The 17,500-nt window shown below is 47.3% G+C and overlaps 1 protein-coding gene across 1 annotated transcript in view; it reads right to left on the bottom strand.

The window, feature by feature from the left end:
- The window catches only part of fto (FTO alpha-ketoglutarate dependent dioxygenase), a 140,897-nt gene that overhangs the window by 91,384 nt on the left and 32,013 nt on the right, over window positions 1-17,500 (bottom strand). The window contains exons 8-13 of the mRNA XM_048263670.1: window positions 16,830-16,938; window positions 16,377-16,508; window positions 16,174-16,314; window positions 12,991-13,070; window positions 12,355-12,498; window positions 5,331-5,450 (exon numbers count right to left, since the gene is read on the bottom strand). Of these exons, the coding sequence (XP_048119627.1) occupies window positions 5,331-5,450; window positions 12,355-12,498; window positions 12,991-13,070; window positions 16,174-16,314; window positions 16,377-16,508; window positions 16,830-16,938 (726 nt within the window). The remainder of the gene's footprint in view (window positions 1-5,330; window positions 5,451-12,354; window positions 12,499-12,990; window positions 13,071-16,173; window positions 16,315-16,376; window positions 16,509-16,829; window positions 16,939-17,500) is intronic.

The following is a 17,500-nucleotide window of genomic DNA, read 5'->3' as shown; positions in this document are numbered from 1 at the left end:
TCAATAAAGGGTATTAAGGCCAATTGCTGTCTAAACGCATTACAGGCAGGGGTAAACTGTCCGAGGGAGGGCCACTATTTCATCGCCAATATGATAATCCATTCTCTCTCTCTCTCTCTCTCTCTCTCTCCCTCTCTCTTCTTTCCTCTCTCTCTCTCTCTCTCTCTCCCTCTCTTTCCCCGCCTGTGTCTGCACTCTGCCATACAAAACCAGATTGGATTCACTTAACCTTTCCAGGGGTTTGATCAAATGAGCTCACGCTGCAATAACATTTACATTGACCCCCTCCTCCTTCCCTCTCCCTCTCTTTCTCTCTGTCTGCAACTCTCCCCTGTGCTGACACATACACACACACACACACACACACACACACACACACACACACACACACACACACACACACGCACACACGCACACACGCAAACACATACACACAAGAGACACAAACGTGCCCTTCCTTGGCTAGGTCAATAACCTAATCAGCTATCGATGGCAACCTCCACAGCTTGTGTGTGATTGCATAGCTCTGCCCCCCACCTAGCCAGCCAGCCTCCCACCCGTGCACCAGATATTGTTTCTGAGGACCTCCATTAGACAGCAATAGAAGATGAAATGGTCAGTGGGTATGTCCCCACACACATACACACACACACACACACACATATAAAGACATCCATACATAGCACACATATACACACACACACACTCACACACACATACAAAGACCGACTGTAATTCAGACCTCAGGCAGGCACACACACCACCTTCTCATACGACAAAAATGTATGTGTACCCAAAAGACTGACAAGAATGTCTCCTGTTACCTGGCACAACATGACTTGAGTACCCTTTGCTGTTTAGTGAGTGCTCGAGATGACAAAAAGACACTCAAGTTTACCAATGATTTTAAACTGAGTGCAGTATTCTTTTTTTTGTTTTGTTCCTGCTCTCTGAAATAATTTTCATCTGCATGGACCAGCATCAGCCCTGCTGTCAGATGAGTGTATAGAGGAAAGAGAGAGAGAGAGAGAGAGAGAGAGAGAAAGACAGAGAGAGACAGAGAGAGAGTGTAAGAGAGAAAACTGGAGATCTCTTTGCATTGTCGTGACTTTTGAAGTCATGCTACAAGCAGCCATAGAAGTCAGCGGAAGAAAAAAAGATGACAAATTAGTGAAAAAAGCTGTGGAGTGCAAGCCAGACTGGTAAATCAATTAAAGTCACAGTGAGTGCATATATTAGCATCACCAGAATGCACAGAGAAAAAAGGAGCCATCTCTCCCCCTTTCTCTGTTCTCTCACTCTCACTCTTTTAATATTCTGTCCCCCTCTCTCTCTCTCTTTCTCTCTTTCTCTCACACACACACACACACACACACACACACACACACACACACACAAAATAGGAGAAAAAATGAAAGATTAAAAGACGGGGGAAGATTTTTTAAAAATGCCACAGCGGTATTTAAAATATTCTGCATATGCCTGACTATCTTCCTTTTTTTGTGTTGTCAGCCTGGGCGGAAGCCTCTCATTGTTGGGAGGTTTTAGAGAAATGTCACTTTTGTCTGATATGCAAGATAGCCAGTCCTGGGGGAGTGAGAGGGAGAAACGGTTGGAGGTGTGGTGGGGTGGGGTGGGGTGGGGAGTAGGGCTCCACCACCACCCTGTGCTCTGGCCCCTGGGCTGAGCTTTCTCCACCGCTGGGGTGAGCTGGGAGCGCCTCACACACACACCCCATACCCTTTCAAAACACCCAGTTCATACACACATACACATGGCAGTAGAGAGCCTGAAATTCACAAACACACATCAAATATAAACAATATAGCACACACACAAAACACACCAGCTATGCTGGCAAAAGTGTCAGACTTGAACTCACACAAGAACTGGTCTCAGACAAGCTGCAACCCCATACAGGGGTGTGACACACACACACACACACAGAGAGAGAGACAACCACACACATCTGTTTCACATCTCCACCCCTGACGTCTGATCACACACTACCTTTCTCCTCTGATGCCTTCGCATCCGGATAGGAAGTCATTTGAATAGCCTTCTCTCACATGTCATCTCTCTCTCTCTCTCTCTCTCTCTCTCTCTCTCTCTCTCTCTCTCTCTCTCTCTCTCTCTCTCTCTCTCTCTCTCTCTCTCTCTCTCCCATCTCTCTACAACACTACGCATCAGTGGGGAAGGCAACTGTTTCAGAGGGAAAAGAGCTTGATGAAGAGGAGGAAGAACAGAGTAGAAGCAGAGAGAGAGAAAAAACAGTGCGCGACAGACAGGGAGGAGAGGGAAAGAGGGAGAGAGAAAGAGAGAGGGGGTAAAGCAGTGGACGTGTTTTTATCAGGATGTCATTCAAATGGAAGGTTCAGCATTTGCATCACAACGGGCCGAGCTGAGGAGCGGAGTCTGACTGGGCCCTGGGGAAAGGCAGCGCCATCAATAAACAGCAGCTCCTGGAATACACTTAACACCGGCAGCTTACGCTCCAGTCAAACACACAGGCCATCCCATCCCATCCCATCCCATTTCAGAGCGCCGCCACCACGACCCTGACGAGCGACAAGGAGAACACAAACCGGCCCCCCTCATTATTACCACGGCTATGGGGAAACAGCACGATACACAGAGGAGTAACACAGGGGGCATTTCTCCTCTCTCCACTCATCCGTTTGCCAACGGCGAATGCGTTCATAAATGAAGTACGAGGCGCTCTGGCGAGTGTGGGTCTTTAGTGTGTGTACGACTGATGATTTCATATGTGCACTGAAATGAGCTATGCCCGTGTTGCGGTGTCGTGTATGGTGAGTTTAATGCAAGGATAACCACTTACATGTCCATGTACTGTACATGTACATACCAGCATGTTAAAATGCATATGGTGATTGAACATGATGCATATGAACATTAAAAACACACAAAGAGATGTTAAGATGGGAAAAAGTATTTTATGACCTACTTTATTCAACCACATTTAAGTGGTAAATTTTCAAGGTTAGCTATGTATGTAATTTATTTACATTAGTTTTTTAATGATGTAATCATGTAATCATTTTTAAAATAAAATAAAATAAAATAAAAAATTTTAATGACATTGTGATTTGGCTAATAATAATGAATGATTTTCAAAGTGAGTACCACTGCTTTGGATGTGATCAGGAGGACAATGTGCCTTTATTTTTAACAAAGATATATTTTATCTTTATTATCTTTTTTTTTAACAAAGATATGTTTTTGGCAGCTGGCTTAAGGCTTCATCCTTAAGGCTTCATCCTTATTTTCAGACAGACAAAAAGATTTTTAGAAATTATTAAAAAATTACATAAAAGGCTTTAAAAAGTTACATTTAATTAAAATTATGAAAGGAAGACTAGGAAAATTATGAAAGGAAAACCTGATGATTTTTCCTTGATAACACAGCATCTGTGTAGCGCAAATTATGCAAATATGATTATTGCTCAGATTTTATTTTTGTCTTTTATGATATTGTTCCTGTTTATTTGTGTGTGATCAAAGGATAAATTGCCACCCGCAAACAAACACACACACACAATACACAAAATAATAAACACTCACTAACCGACACACACACACACACACACACACACACACACACACACTGTTGGGTGTGCTGGAATGGGGCAGTGGAGTGAGTGTGTGCTGTGCTGTGCCGTGGCTCTGGTTGGAGCAGATCAGAGGAGGGAGTGATGGCTCTCTCACTGCAGAGCTCTTCAGCGTGTCTCACTCGAGCTCACCTCTAAATCCAGCTTCAAATCACACACTTCATCTGAGAGTGGTGGCAAAGACACACACACACACACACACACACACACACACTGCAGCTGGGCTGGGCTCTGCTTAGCTCCGGCAGCGCATTAGATGTGATTACTGCTCAGCCTCAGTGGCACTCAGGTGGGCTTTGCAGCCGGAGAGCCGAGAGACACAGAGCACAGAAAGAGAGAGAGATAGAGAGAGAGAGAAGGAGACGAAAGAGAGAGATGGAGAGAGAGGAGACCCAGGCACTATGCTGGTGCAACAGTGCCCCCTGCAGTTTTTCAACAGAAAGACCCCATCTTTCACCTCACAGAGAGGGATAGAGATTCACTTCTGTTTTTCTTCATCATTATCACCATCATCACCATCATCATCATCACCGTCATAATCATAAGCAGTTCAATCAGATCATGAAATAAACAAGGACAAGGAGTGTCATTAGGACAGAAACTACACTTAGTTATGGCTTGGGACTGACACGCGGTCGATACACTGCTGTATATACATACACACACACACACACACACACACACACACACACACACACACACACACACACACACAGACACAGACAGATCGAGATAAAACATATGGCACATATTTTATTCATTGAGTAAGAACACATGCATGTTCTCGCTTCAAAGTTGGAGACCGCATAGCAGCAAAGGTAGTGTCTAATGACAACCACGTTCCAGATTCACCTACCCCCGATACAGCAACACAATTACAGACCCCATTAGCACAACGCCTACGAGACAGAAAACTCTTTCATTAACTGCCATCAATTGCCACACATAAGCAGAGAGCTGCAACCACATCAAGTGCGGGCAAGCTCAATTATTCAGCAGGGACTAGATAGTCAGCACCTTCTGAGAAAGAGCCATGAAGTCAATCCGTGTTTAAACAGGTCAATACTCATGTTCACCCAAGAGTCATAACTCATGATACGTCACAGGCCTACCTGTCTCTACACATACCTGATCTACACTGGGCTTCGTTTCAATACAATTTGTCGCTTTGTATACCTTTGGCTTCGTTTCAATTTGTGCTTTGACAAATTTGTATATGTTTATATATGTTTCATCTTCCTTGCCCAGCCATACATCAACAAAAATGTAAATCAAGATGAATGATGATATGCAGCTGTACAATTTAGAAAAAAACAAACGAGTTTTATTTTCGGTGCATGTTGTGCGCTGTGCATTAAGAGGTGTGTGTAAAAAGCAGGGGTTTTAAAAGTATGGTATTGATATGTAGGCCGTGGGGGAGGGCCGGTGAGACACTGTTAGCATGTGCAGCCTAACGATTCAGCTGCGACTTCAGGCAACCCCCACTGTCACTTCCACACTCGTAAAAACCTCAAAGCGTTCGCCGTGAACCCTGTCACACACACACACACACACACACACACACACATGCACACGCACGCACATACAGACACTCTGCTCTGCCAGGATACTCTGCTCACTGCTTCACACACACACACACACACAGACACACACACACACGCAGAGTCGGCGAGACAGACAGACAGACAAACACACTCTTACCATGACCTCCATCTGCCTCCAGTCCCTCTCCAGCTGCTCCATGGGTTGACTCCACCAGCTGCAGAAGCGGGCGTAGCGTCGGCCCTGGAACCAGTACTGCCTCAGCCACTCAAACTCCACCTGCATCCAAAACACACACACACAAACACACACACAAACACACAAAGAGAGTAAGACTCAAATATGTAGCACACAAGCATACACACACAAAAGCACGCACGCACACACACACACACACACACACAAAAAAAAAGCATGCACACACACACACACACACAAACACACAAAGAGAGTAAGACTCAAATATGTAGCACACAAGCATACACACACAAAAGCACACACACACACACACACACACACACTCACATATGCAGCACACACATGGAGACTGAGCACAGCTTGCCTGAGCAGGACAGCAGACGAATGGGCTGGATGCATGACATTTATTGCCAGAGCACTGGAGGTATGAAGACAGATCTGCGTGGAAAGACTCTTCTTCAAACACAAAGGGATAAAAAAACCTACAGATATATTTTCCCTTGCAAAGCACACAGCGGGCCGCCGCAGCATAGAGCACTTCCTGATATGGGTGGCTGGACACAGGGTGGACGTTGCCAAACAGGTTATAAACAATCACTACTGTCCTGTTCAGGAGTTTTATTCTGACTGATAAAAAAGACAAAATACTCAAACACACTTTTTGTCTAAATCGCTGTCATTCAATGTCTCCCGATGCACCCTCTCCTACTCTGGACAAGGAGAATTTTATTTTCCCTCAAAATCTATTTTCTTTTTATTTTGTGATGAACACACACACAGAGCTAACTATCACAATGCAAGCCATCAGAGTTGTGTGTTGGACTGGGGTCAGGTTAGCAGTAATGGGCCTGTGCAGTCACGGTGTGCGGTGGCGTTCTGCATGCTGCTGGCAAAGTAGAGTGCTGCATATGGATGCAGGCCACAGCACATGTTGGGCTGAGTCCGAGTCCCTGACTGAGGCAGCTGGCCATGGAGAGACAGACAGAGGGAGAAAGAGAGAGAGAGATGGAGAGAGAGAGAGAGAGAGAGAGAGAGAGAGGGAGAGAGGACGAGTGGCTGCCAAGCCAAAGGGGCGTTATTATCATTACAGCCCCCAAAAACCTGGAGATCAAGGTGCCCTAGATTACCACGTGGCAGCAGACACACACACACACACACACACACACACACACACACACACACAGGAACAACTAAAGATTTCATACCCAGAAAAGGGAGGCATCCACAAAAACTACAGGGACAACAGATATCTGAATATTTGTATAGCATGTGCTTATATACTGTATATAAACCATACATATTCCACATGCACAGAAGCATGTAGAGGGAGTTTCTAGCGCTAGTTTGATAGTTTGATTGATTGAGGGGAAGGGAAGGGGAATAGTAGGGCTGAAGTCAGAGGAGACCTGTAGGCCCACCGGCTAATGATGACAAGTACTGGGTCACACCAAAGGACCTGAACCCCCACCCTGGCTAAACACACACACACACACACACACACACACACACACACACACACACACACACTTATAGTTTCACTCCCTCCACCTTTCTCTACTCCACCCACAAGTCCTCTGCTCCTCTTCTTCTCTTCCTCTCTCTCTCTCTCCCCATCTCTCTCCTTCAAGGGAGTGACAGTTTACGCTACAGAGGCGTTCACCTTTTCTCCTCTGGGGACTTTTTTTCTGCATTTGTTCTTTTGAAGTGCCGGTTTAATCCTCCTAACGTAGCCAGCTGTGTGTATGTGTTTCTGTGTTTCTGTGTGTGTGTGTGTGTGTGTGTGTGTGTGTGTGAGAGTGAGAGAGAGAGAGAATATACATGTTCATTTGTGTGTGGGTATGTTGGGTGTGGGTATGTTGGGTGGGGGTGGGGGTGGGGGTATGTAATCATGTGTGAGACTGAGTTTGCCCATATGCAAATACAAGCAACTCAAAGAACTACTCCTAAGATCAGCCCCAGAAACAATCCCCTCAGCTTTAGAACACATCCGCAGAGCAGAGCAGAGCAGAGCAGAGGCACAAGAGCAGGCTGTGCTACTCTCTTATCATAATCACGCTGTCTCAAACTCTAATGCTAGTCATAACAATGTACTTGAGCTGAAAAACAAACTTACCTTGAGGTGTCAAGTAATCAAAAGTTCAGCTAATACTTAGTAAACACAAGAGAAAGTACTTCACAGTATACGTAAAACGATTATTATATATTACTGTATGATTCTATATATATTTGTTTAAGAAAAAAAGATAAACTCATTTGCAATTTACATCGAGAAAATCATTACATACGCAGTGAACTACCCTAGCTGTCGTAGTTAGCAGTGGAATAACATCTTCACTGAAGTCTGAAGAGCAACAGGATCCAGTCACAGGTGTGTGTAGGTGTGTGTGTGTGTGTGTGTGTGTGTGTGTGTGTGTGTGTGTGTGTGTGTGTGTGTGTGTTTGAGTCATCTAAGCACCAGGGCACTGTATCTCGGCTCCCCGTGAACTCCACCAGCTTCAAAGAAATGCTAGGCTTTTGTGTGGTTTAAGACCTACACCGCTCTGCTACGGCGTCGACGCATGCTGGGCTGCACACAACAAAGCCGCCCACGTTATAGGGAGAAAAAAAAAATGGCAACAGTCACCCCCGTTTCAGTCGCACCAGCCCCCTCATGCTCTGTGATTGTCCATCTGTCCTTAACAGGGAGAACACTGTGCAAAGGGGATGAGCTTTGAGCCAACATGGCCGCCGCACCCCATAGAGCAGGCTTATCATGGCCATAAAAGCCACTGACCCCGCGACTGGCATTTGGAACAAGAGCCGCCCTGGTGAGAGATAGCGAGAGACACTCGATGGTTAAATGCCACCGGTCCAGGTAAAGGGGGGGAACAAGGCTTTGATTATGCCACCTATCCTCTTCACTCACTCTCTACTTCTGTCTCTCTGTCTGCCTGCCTGTCTATGTCTCTCTCTCAATTCAATTCAAGAAAGCTTTATTGGCATGAACGTTTCAATAACATTATTGCCAAAGGTCAATTACATGTACACAAAAATATAAATAAATTAATGTTTAACAGAACTGCAAAGTAAAACATAAAAGTTAAGCGACAATTCTCTCTCTCTCTCTTTCTACACCACCCTTCTCTACTTCCCACTCTCTCTCTCTGACTCTCTCTGAACCCATTCACTTTTCCTCTCTTTACCCCTCCGTCTCTCTCTCTTTCTTCTCTACACTCTCTCTCTCTCTCTCTCTCTCTCTCTCTCTCTCTCTCTCTCTCTCTCTCTCTCTCTCTCTCTCTCTCTCTCTGTTGGACAAAGGGCCCCCTTGGAGTCCCCTGTCATCTCGCTGGGCGATGGACGTGCTAACTGCCCAGCGGCCCCTGGCCATCGAGCGGCCGAGTGAGTGAGCGAGCGAGCGAGCGAGCGCAGCACGGCAGTGACCCCGGGAGTCGGAGGCGAGGAGTCCCTCTTTTAGATTTAATGAGGCGAGCTTTTTCCACACCTCCGCCTCGGCTCCCCTGAGCCGCCGCGATCAATGCCCTCCCCAGCCCCCCCAGAGATGGGTGCTGATGACTGGACAATCAATAGAGGCCCACCTATAATGTTTACCTGCCAGACCCCCCACCACCATTACCAATACACACACACACACGCACGCACGCATGTACACAAACACACGCACGCACACACACACACACACACACACACACACACACACACACACACGCACGCACGCACGCACGCACGCACACACACACACACAAAAGAGGTGTAGCTACATATCTACCCAAGTTCTACACAGTCCCGGCGTCATGGGGGGGCTTTGCGGGGCCAGGCCCGTCCTGGAAGTCATCTGTGCCTGCCCTGGACGAGCTTGGCTACACCAACCAACCACAATCCCATAGATTGATTTTGAACACGTATTAAATGTAGGCCTATATTATACGTTTGTCAATCTAGCAAGTAGCAAATAAAACTTGTAAAATCTGTATTATTCCGTAGCTAATCAATAAGGAACATTAGGCAAGTCCATCACCTAAATGGAGAGGAGGTTACGTGGCGCAGTCTACTTCACTTCTGCACTAACCCCTGTCATCCGATGACAAATATGGCTTATCGGCTCGCAGGTAGACTATATCTCATGTCGTAGTTAGTAGAAGTAGGCCTAGTAGTTTCTGGGTTTGTTTGATAGTGTTAACCTTTACTGTTTTTTCTTCTGACCTAGTCGAAGAACAGGGAGCTTGTTACCACTCCAGGGCCGAAGTTATCCATAACTTCGGGGCTAACTCCCTAACACTCTATCTGGAAATGGTTAGCAAATGAACGAGGATTTTGGTTTTATCTGCGGATTTATTTTTGCATTATTTTGAATATGACTAGCTCCACTTAACAGCACGTCTACTTTTCCCACACGCATCTCAGTAACACATATCCCCTCTCGCTTTCTCTCTCTCCATCCCTGCGCACGGGGTTCTCTTAAAGGAGCTGCACCATTTTACAGCAATTGCATCTACATTTTCATATTAGAATGTTTTGTCAAGTGTAAGCTTAAACTACCGTGATCAATTTAAGTTCTCATGCCCCCCCCTGGAAAGGTGTAATGCGCGTTGGTGAATTTGTGTCTGCCGCCGGGTCTGGTTCTACATATTGAAAAAGAACACTGAATGCAAGGATGCCAGCATCCAACAACTGTTTGTGTATGTGAGTTGTGCTGTACTGTACATATATATTTGTGTGTGTGTGTGTTCCCTGCTCACTGTCTAACATGTGGGAGTGGGTGTGTCGCGTAGCGTTGTGCATTGACAGGCTTCATTAGGGCGCTCCCTCTGGAGCGGGTGTCAGCGGCCCACCTGGGAAGTGACAGGGCGGCTTCAGATGAGCGGCGACGGGCACGCCCGCCATTAGCATTTCAAAGGGCCGCGCCAGCACCAGCCAACATCACGCCGCTAGCCACGCTAACACAACCAAACAAGCCCACGCTACTCCAACACTGGAGACAAGCGCAGGGGAGGTAGAGTCAGGGGGACGAGGAGGACCAGGGAACAGCAGGAGCCGAGAGGAGAACCAGTCTCACTCCATCAGACTCTCTCTCACTCAGTCTCTGTCTCACTCCATCTGTCTCGCTCCATCAGTCTCACTCTCTTAGTCTCACTCTCTTAGTCTCACTCTCTTAGTCTCAGTCTCAGTCTCAGTCTCACCCTCAGTCTCACCCTCAGTCTCACCCTCAGTCTCACCCTCAGTCTCACTCTCAGTCTCACTCTCAGTCTCACTCTCCTGTGGAAATACTTAGTTTAGCCCATTGTTAGCATATTAGTTTATATAGCCATACAACATAAAATTCCATCCTTTTTATCTTTTTGCAGGAGACCCATTTCTTTCTCTCTTTCCTTCCTTTCTCTCTTTCTTTCTTACTCTCTTTCTTTCTTTATTCAGTAGCTGTATGATTGCATGTATATGTGTATACATTGCACTTCATCGCTTGACAAATCTCCCTTGTCGTACAGTGACATTCCTTGCAGTAGATGTGCTCCACTTTGGAGGACATAGGAACACGACCACCACGTCACCACACGAATCCCTCAGACGGGTTGTAAGTACATAAGTACACGCCCGCGCCGCCCTACAAACATATTCACAGCTTGTTTTGAGGACAAGCCCGAAAGGTGCAGCCAGTGTCACCGCACTCGTGATTTCGTCCCGCTTGTTCAACTTCTCGGGCTGAACATGTCAAACAAGACCCCAGCGCGAATAGAGCTCTGACCGCACCAGAACCCACAGTCTCCAATAACAAATAACTCACAAGAAAGACTATATATATATATATATATCATATGTTTATATATAAAACAACAATGCACCATTTAAAAGCACACCAAAGCCCTGGTGGGCAACTCTAAACAAATGGGCCGATCGATCATCCCAGCAGCCCCCGCACCAGCCAGCTCCTGCCCCCTCCTCTGGGTCCTGCTCCGGCGCTGATCCTTCTCTTATTATAAATGGCGGTCCGTTTTGGCGGAATAAATGGTGGGCCACGGTGGACGCGGTCCGAGGCGGAGTAATCCTGCGGCGGGCGATGGCGGCCGCTCAGGAGGGCGGGATGATGGAGGGGCAGGCGGGGGAGGAGGAGGGAGGCGGGTGTCTGCAGGACTCGACCACTGCTTTATGAAGTCGTCCCCATCCTCCAACCCCCGCCAAATAATTAATGGAAGGGTCCGACCTTTCAACAGCCTGGCAGGAGGCTCATCTGTCATGGCGTCTGCAGCTCCCACACATGCGTGCCCACACAAACACATATCAGTGTATAACCATACACACACACACACACACACACATAACCCGATATATATGTACACACACACACACACACACACATACACGCACACACACACACTCTAACACACACACACACTAACACATACATACTAACACACACACACACACACACACACACAGGGGTCTCTATATGCTGGGCCCTGCCTGTGAGAGATGAGGTGCTATTTTAGCCGTTAGCCTCTGGCACCCCTTGCCTCCTCACCAGAGAGCGGCGGGAGTCTCTGTGCTGTTAGCCACTGATTAGTCTGCCTGAGGTGGGTGGCCAGGGAGCCAGCGCTTCTTAAATAAAGCACCGCACAGGAGCAAGGGCCTGACGGAGGCTCGCCCCACCTGCAGTACATGATGTTTAGAGGATAATACATTCACAGAAGCAAGAGGTTACTGCATAAATCTTCCAGCTGTTATTCACGTATGCTACATGCTACATGGAAATTATGTTTTACTTAGAAATTAGAGGCTCACACCTGTGCAAGTGTACTGTACAAAGCACAGATTAGAGCACAATGAAGTGCTATTATATGATGATATGATGGTATGCTAGCACATAGAAATACATACAGGGATGCTGACACATACAGACATAACAAGCAACACACACTTAAACACATGCATGCACTACACACACACACACACACACACACACACACACACACACACACACACACACACACACCTCGTTGTGGATCTCCTCGCAGTGCTCCAGGGTGCTGGGGAGGAGCGAGTGCAGGCTCTTGGTGCCCGTGTCGGGGTCAACCTTCAGGTTGTGCAGGGCCTCCGCGCAACGCCTCTGGATGTAGTCCAACGTGCCTGTGGAGCACTGAGGACACACACACACAGATAAACACACACACACACACACACACACACACACACACACACACACACACACACAGATAAACACACATGCAGCAGCAGCAACTCAAAACCATTCTGCCCAAGAACAAACTCGATGACCTAAATACTGTATGTATGGAGACAAGGGGAAGTAAGAATGGTGTAGTGAGGTGGCGCGGGGAGGGCACTCAGCAACCCAACTGAGGGTTCATATCATATGGATACTGAGAAATGAAGTCTAGTACTCCACGCTTAAAACATGCCACAAATAGTCTGGTACTCTATGCTTAAAACGTGCCACAAATACACTATTTTGGTCCTGATTAGGGTTTATATTTGGACTGTGACTATTTGAATATGTTGATTGCAATTCAGATTTGGATACTGTTCCCACACATGTGAACACATATTCCTTCGCTGTCTGTCCCTGGGCTTCAGAGGAAGGGCAACGTGCTGCCTGCTCACTAGACCTCACCTGGGCCACTCGGTGTGTGGAGCTGAATCGGGCTGTGTCTCCGGCCAAAACACAGTGCTGGTGTGTCCGGTTCAGATCATCTGCAGAGATGGTTACACACACACACACACACATGGCCAGGGAGCCAGCGCTTAAATAAAGCACCGCACAGAGCAAGGGCCTGACGGAGGCTCGCCCACCTGCAGTACATGATGTTTAGAGGATAATACATTCACAGAAGCAAGAGGTTACTGCATAAATCTTCCAGCTGTTATTCACGATGCTACATGCTACATGGAAATTATGTTTTACTTAGAAATTAGAGGCTCACACCTGTGCAAGTGTACTGTACAAAGCACAGATTAGAGCACAATGAAGTGCTATTATATGATGATATGATGGTATGCTAGCACATAGAAATACATACAGGGATGCTGACACATACAGACATAACAAGCAACACACACTTAAACACATGCATGCACTACACACACACACACACTAACACATACATACTAACACACACACACACACACACACACACACACACACACACACACACATCGAAATGGCCCTCAAAAAGCCCTGATTGTGTGGCCTATCAGATATGATATCCGATGCAGGGTTGATGGGCTGAAATAGCTCCACAGCGTGTCCTGATTTACCCCCAGCCACTGCTTTATTGGCCGTGATGCGGAACTGCACGCTGGAGCCGTGGTGCCATCGCCTCACGTCACGTCACATCACATCACAAGCGTTGCCATGGTGAGAGGGTGGGGGGGGTTGTCACTCCCAAAATGTTAACATAAATTCATATTGATCCTGCCCAGACTGGTCCAATAAGAAAGTCATCCATACAGAGCCTTGTGGTCCTCACAGCGAAAGCCTAAACTGTTTGTCACCGTGTCACCATGAACAGCGTAAATCAGCACATGCTGAGGGGAGGGCGGAGTGGGGTGACCGTGTTTGGGGAGGGGGGTCAGGTCTGGAACATTTCTGTCAGGCACTAGAGAGAGAGCCAAGCATGGGGAACAGCACTCACAGACAGGACCCCATCGAAACAGTTATGTTCTAAACAGATGAACATGGTCTCACAAGAAACCATAGGCCATAAAGGACTTAAAGAGGGAGCGCGTGCCTGTGCCAGACTCTCTCTGTATGTGTGTGTGTGTGTGTGTGTGTGTGTGTGTGTGTGTGTGTGTGTGTGTGTGTGTGTGTGTGTACAGTATGTGGGTGTGTGTGTGTGTGTGTGTGCTCGCTGAAAGTGTGTAGATACAAGTATGCGTGTTTGTGTCTTGGGCCAGTGGAAAAAAAGAAGCAAGCCAGTCATTCTTGTACACAGCAAATGGGGTCATCAGAAGTGTCCTGGCTGAGGCTGACAAATACAATGAGACACGAGGGCTCAGCCAAACTGCAGAGAGAGAGAGAGAGAGAGAGAGAGAGAGAGAGAGAGAGAGAGAGAGAGAAAACAAGAGGGGGAGTCTGGAAAGAGATGGAGAGAAAGGGATAGAGATGACAGGAAAGAGGAGAGAGAGAAAGAGAGAATGAGTGTGTGTGTGTGTGTGTGTTTCAGAGAGAAACAGAAAGAGAGAAACAGAGACAGAGAAACAGTCACAAAGTGATAAGACAGATCCAGAGGGAGTGATAAGGCTAGATGCAACAGAGAGAGAGAGAGAGAGAGAGAGGGAGGGAGAAGAGGAAAGAATAAACTGGAGGAGAACTAAAAAGACAGAAGGAGTATCATCCAAACTCCCTCTGTGTGTGTGTGTGTGTGTGTGTGTGTGTGTGTGTGTGTGTGTGTGTGTGTGTGTGTGTGTGTATAGATTAAGAGGGGGCCTTAGTGCTCATCTGTTGGAGCCATCAGCATAAAGGCCTCTGATTTACACCACTGCTCCTCTCCAGGCCAGACTGAGTGTGTACGTGTGTGTGTGTGTGTGTGTGTGTGCAAGGCCATGTTGGGATATGTGTGTGTGTGTGTGCGTGTGTATGTGTTTGAGTGTTGGTAAGGGAGGTGTGTGTGTGTGTGTGTGTGTGTGTGTGTGTGTGTGTGTGTGTGTGAGTGTGTGTGTGAGTGGGGGGGCGTCACACTACTTCATAAAATAACATTTGGTTTTCTTAACCTCCCTTAATGCGGGACGATTTCATGGGACCTTAAGTCGACATGTGTGCATGGGAAAAGAGAAGTTGTGTGGGGATGGTGGGGGGAGAGATAGAGAAAGAGAGAGAGAGCGAGAGAGAGAGAGAGAGAGAGAGATATAGAGAGAGAGAGAGAGGAGAGTGAGAGTGTGAGAGAGAGAGAGAGAGAGAGAAACAGCCCAGGGCCCCAGCTGGGGAATAGAGGCTCCGTGGCTGGGAGCCGTGGTTCTGGGAGCTCGGTGCGGTGCGGTGCGGTGCGGTGCGGTACGGAGTGGAGCGGAGGCGCGCACACACCCGGATGAAAGGGGAGAAGGCACGCCGTGCGTCTGCGGGGTCCTGGGGGAGGGAGTGATGCCTGCCTAAAACACATCAACATGACAGGAGGCACCATTGCACCGGCTTTTATCTCACTGAGCTGATGGAGGGAAACTGTTTCCGCACGCAAGATATATATGCTTACACACAGCATGTGTTAAGACAGGGAGAGAGAGAGCGTGTCTGTGTGTGTGAGTGTGTGTGTTGATCCATTTGATTAAAAGTGTGTGTGTGCATAAGTGGTTGGTTGTGTGTGTGTGTGTGTGTGTGTGTGTGTGTGTGTATTGGAGAGTGTGTGTTTTGTGTGAGTGTAGGGTTTGCGTGGGTAAGTATGTCTGAGAGCATGTGGGCATGCATCTATGAATTTGTGTTGGTAAGTGCACATTAAATTAGATGTAAGATGAGTGAAGTATATAATAATGTGAATAGTGAATAATATTCATATACTTCACTCATCTTTCATCTAATTTAATGTGCACTTACCAACACAAATTCATAAATGCATGCCCATTATGTCCATATGTGTGTTTCTGTGCGTATGTATTTATGTGTACAGTATGTATGTATGTGTACAGTATTTATGTATGTATTTGTACAGTATGTATGTATGCATGAATGTTCACAATGTATTTCTAAGTGCTTATGTGTGTGACTCAATCATGAATTAACTTGTAATTGCATGTACTGTGTGTGTGTGTGTGTGTGTGTGTGTGTGTGTGTGTAAGGTGGACACACTTGGTGCATTAGCATTACCAGTCATGTAGTAGCAGTCTCCAGACTGCAGGGGCAGGGCAAGGCCCGGGGTGTGGATGTCCCAGGCCACCTTCAGCCCCACCCTCCAGCAGGCCTGTTTCTTCCCGCCACCACCACCGGCACCGTCCCCCACCTGGCTGACTCACTTCCTCCGCCGCCATGTGGTGGTATTATCCAGAGTCGGCCTCCCGGTCGCTGGTCACCGGAGTCAGCCTGGCTGTCCCCAGTCTCGCTGCTGCTCCCAGGAGCCTCGGCGCTGCACGACTCGGCCGAGCCCCCGCTCTGGGTGTCCTTCCCAGCATCCCCTGCCTCGGCCGCCTCCGACTCCCGCGCTGCTGCAGGCCATAAAAAGAGAACACAAGAGCGGGGAACGCTCTGAAAGCTCCGTATGATGCTACGATCTGATCATGCACTATGTTTTTTACCCCTCACATTGTCGCACACTGCACATGGGTACAAGGGTAATGATTACAAAGGCCATTGTGAGAGTGCACTGCTAATGCAATTGAGCTGTTGAGATGGACGTGAGGAGAAACAGCACAGCATTTTGGGAAATCATTTCTTTGTAGCAAGGGAGCAGAGAGAGAGAGAGAGAGAGAGAGAGGAGAGAGAGAGGAGAGTGAGAGTGTGAGAGAGAGAGAGAGAGAGAGAGAAACAGCCCAGGCCCCAGCTGGGGAATAGAGGCTCCTCGCGGGCTGGGAGCCAGGTCTCTGGGAGCTCCGGGTGCAGCGGCGCGGTGCGGCAGCGGTAATGGAGTGAGCGAGGCTGCGACACACCCGGATGAAAGGGGAGAAGGCACGCCGTATGCCTATGGGTCCTGGGGAGGGAGGATGCTGCCTAAAACACATCAACATGACAGGAGGCACCATTGCACCGGCTTATCTCACTGAGCTGATGGAGGGAAACTGTTTCATGACGAAGATATATATGCTTACACACAGCATGTGTTAAGACAGGGAGAGAGAGCGTGTCTGTGTGTGTGAGTGTGTGTGTTGATCCATTTGATTAAAAGTGTGTGTGTGCATAAGTGGTTGGTTGTGTGTGTGTGTGTGTGTGTGTGTGTGTGTGTGTATTGGAGAGTGTGTGTTTTGTAAAGCAGTAGGGTTTTATGGGTAAGTATGTCTGAGAGAGTTAAGATGTATCGAGTGACTTAGGAAATAGAGAATGATAAATTAGATGTAAGATGAGTGAAGTATATAATAATGTGAATAGTGAATAATATTCATATACTTCACTCATCTTTCATCTAATTTAATGTGCACTTACCAACACAAATTCATAAATGCATGCCCATTATGTCCATATGTGTGTTTCTGTGCGTATGTAT

Source organism: Alosa alosa, chromosome 14 (assembly GCF_017589495.1).
Source record: "Alosa alosa isolate M-15738 ecotype Scorff River chromosome 14, AALO_Geno_1.1, whole genome shotgun sequence".
Classification (NCBI taxonomy): Eukaryota; Metazoa; Chordata; class Actinopteri; order Clupeiformes; family Clupeidae; genus Alosa; species Alosa alosa.
Note: the sequence above shows the minus strand (reverse complement) of the source record. Positions and strands in the feature narration are given on the sequence as shown.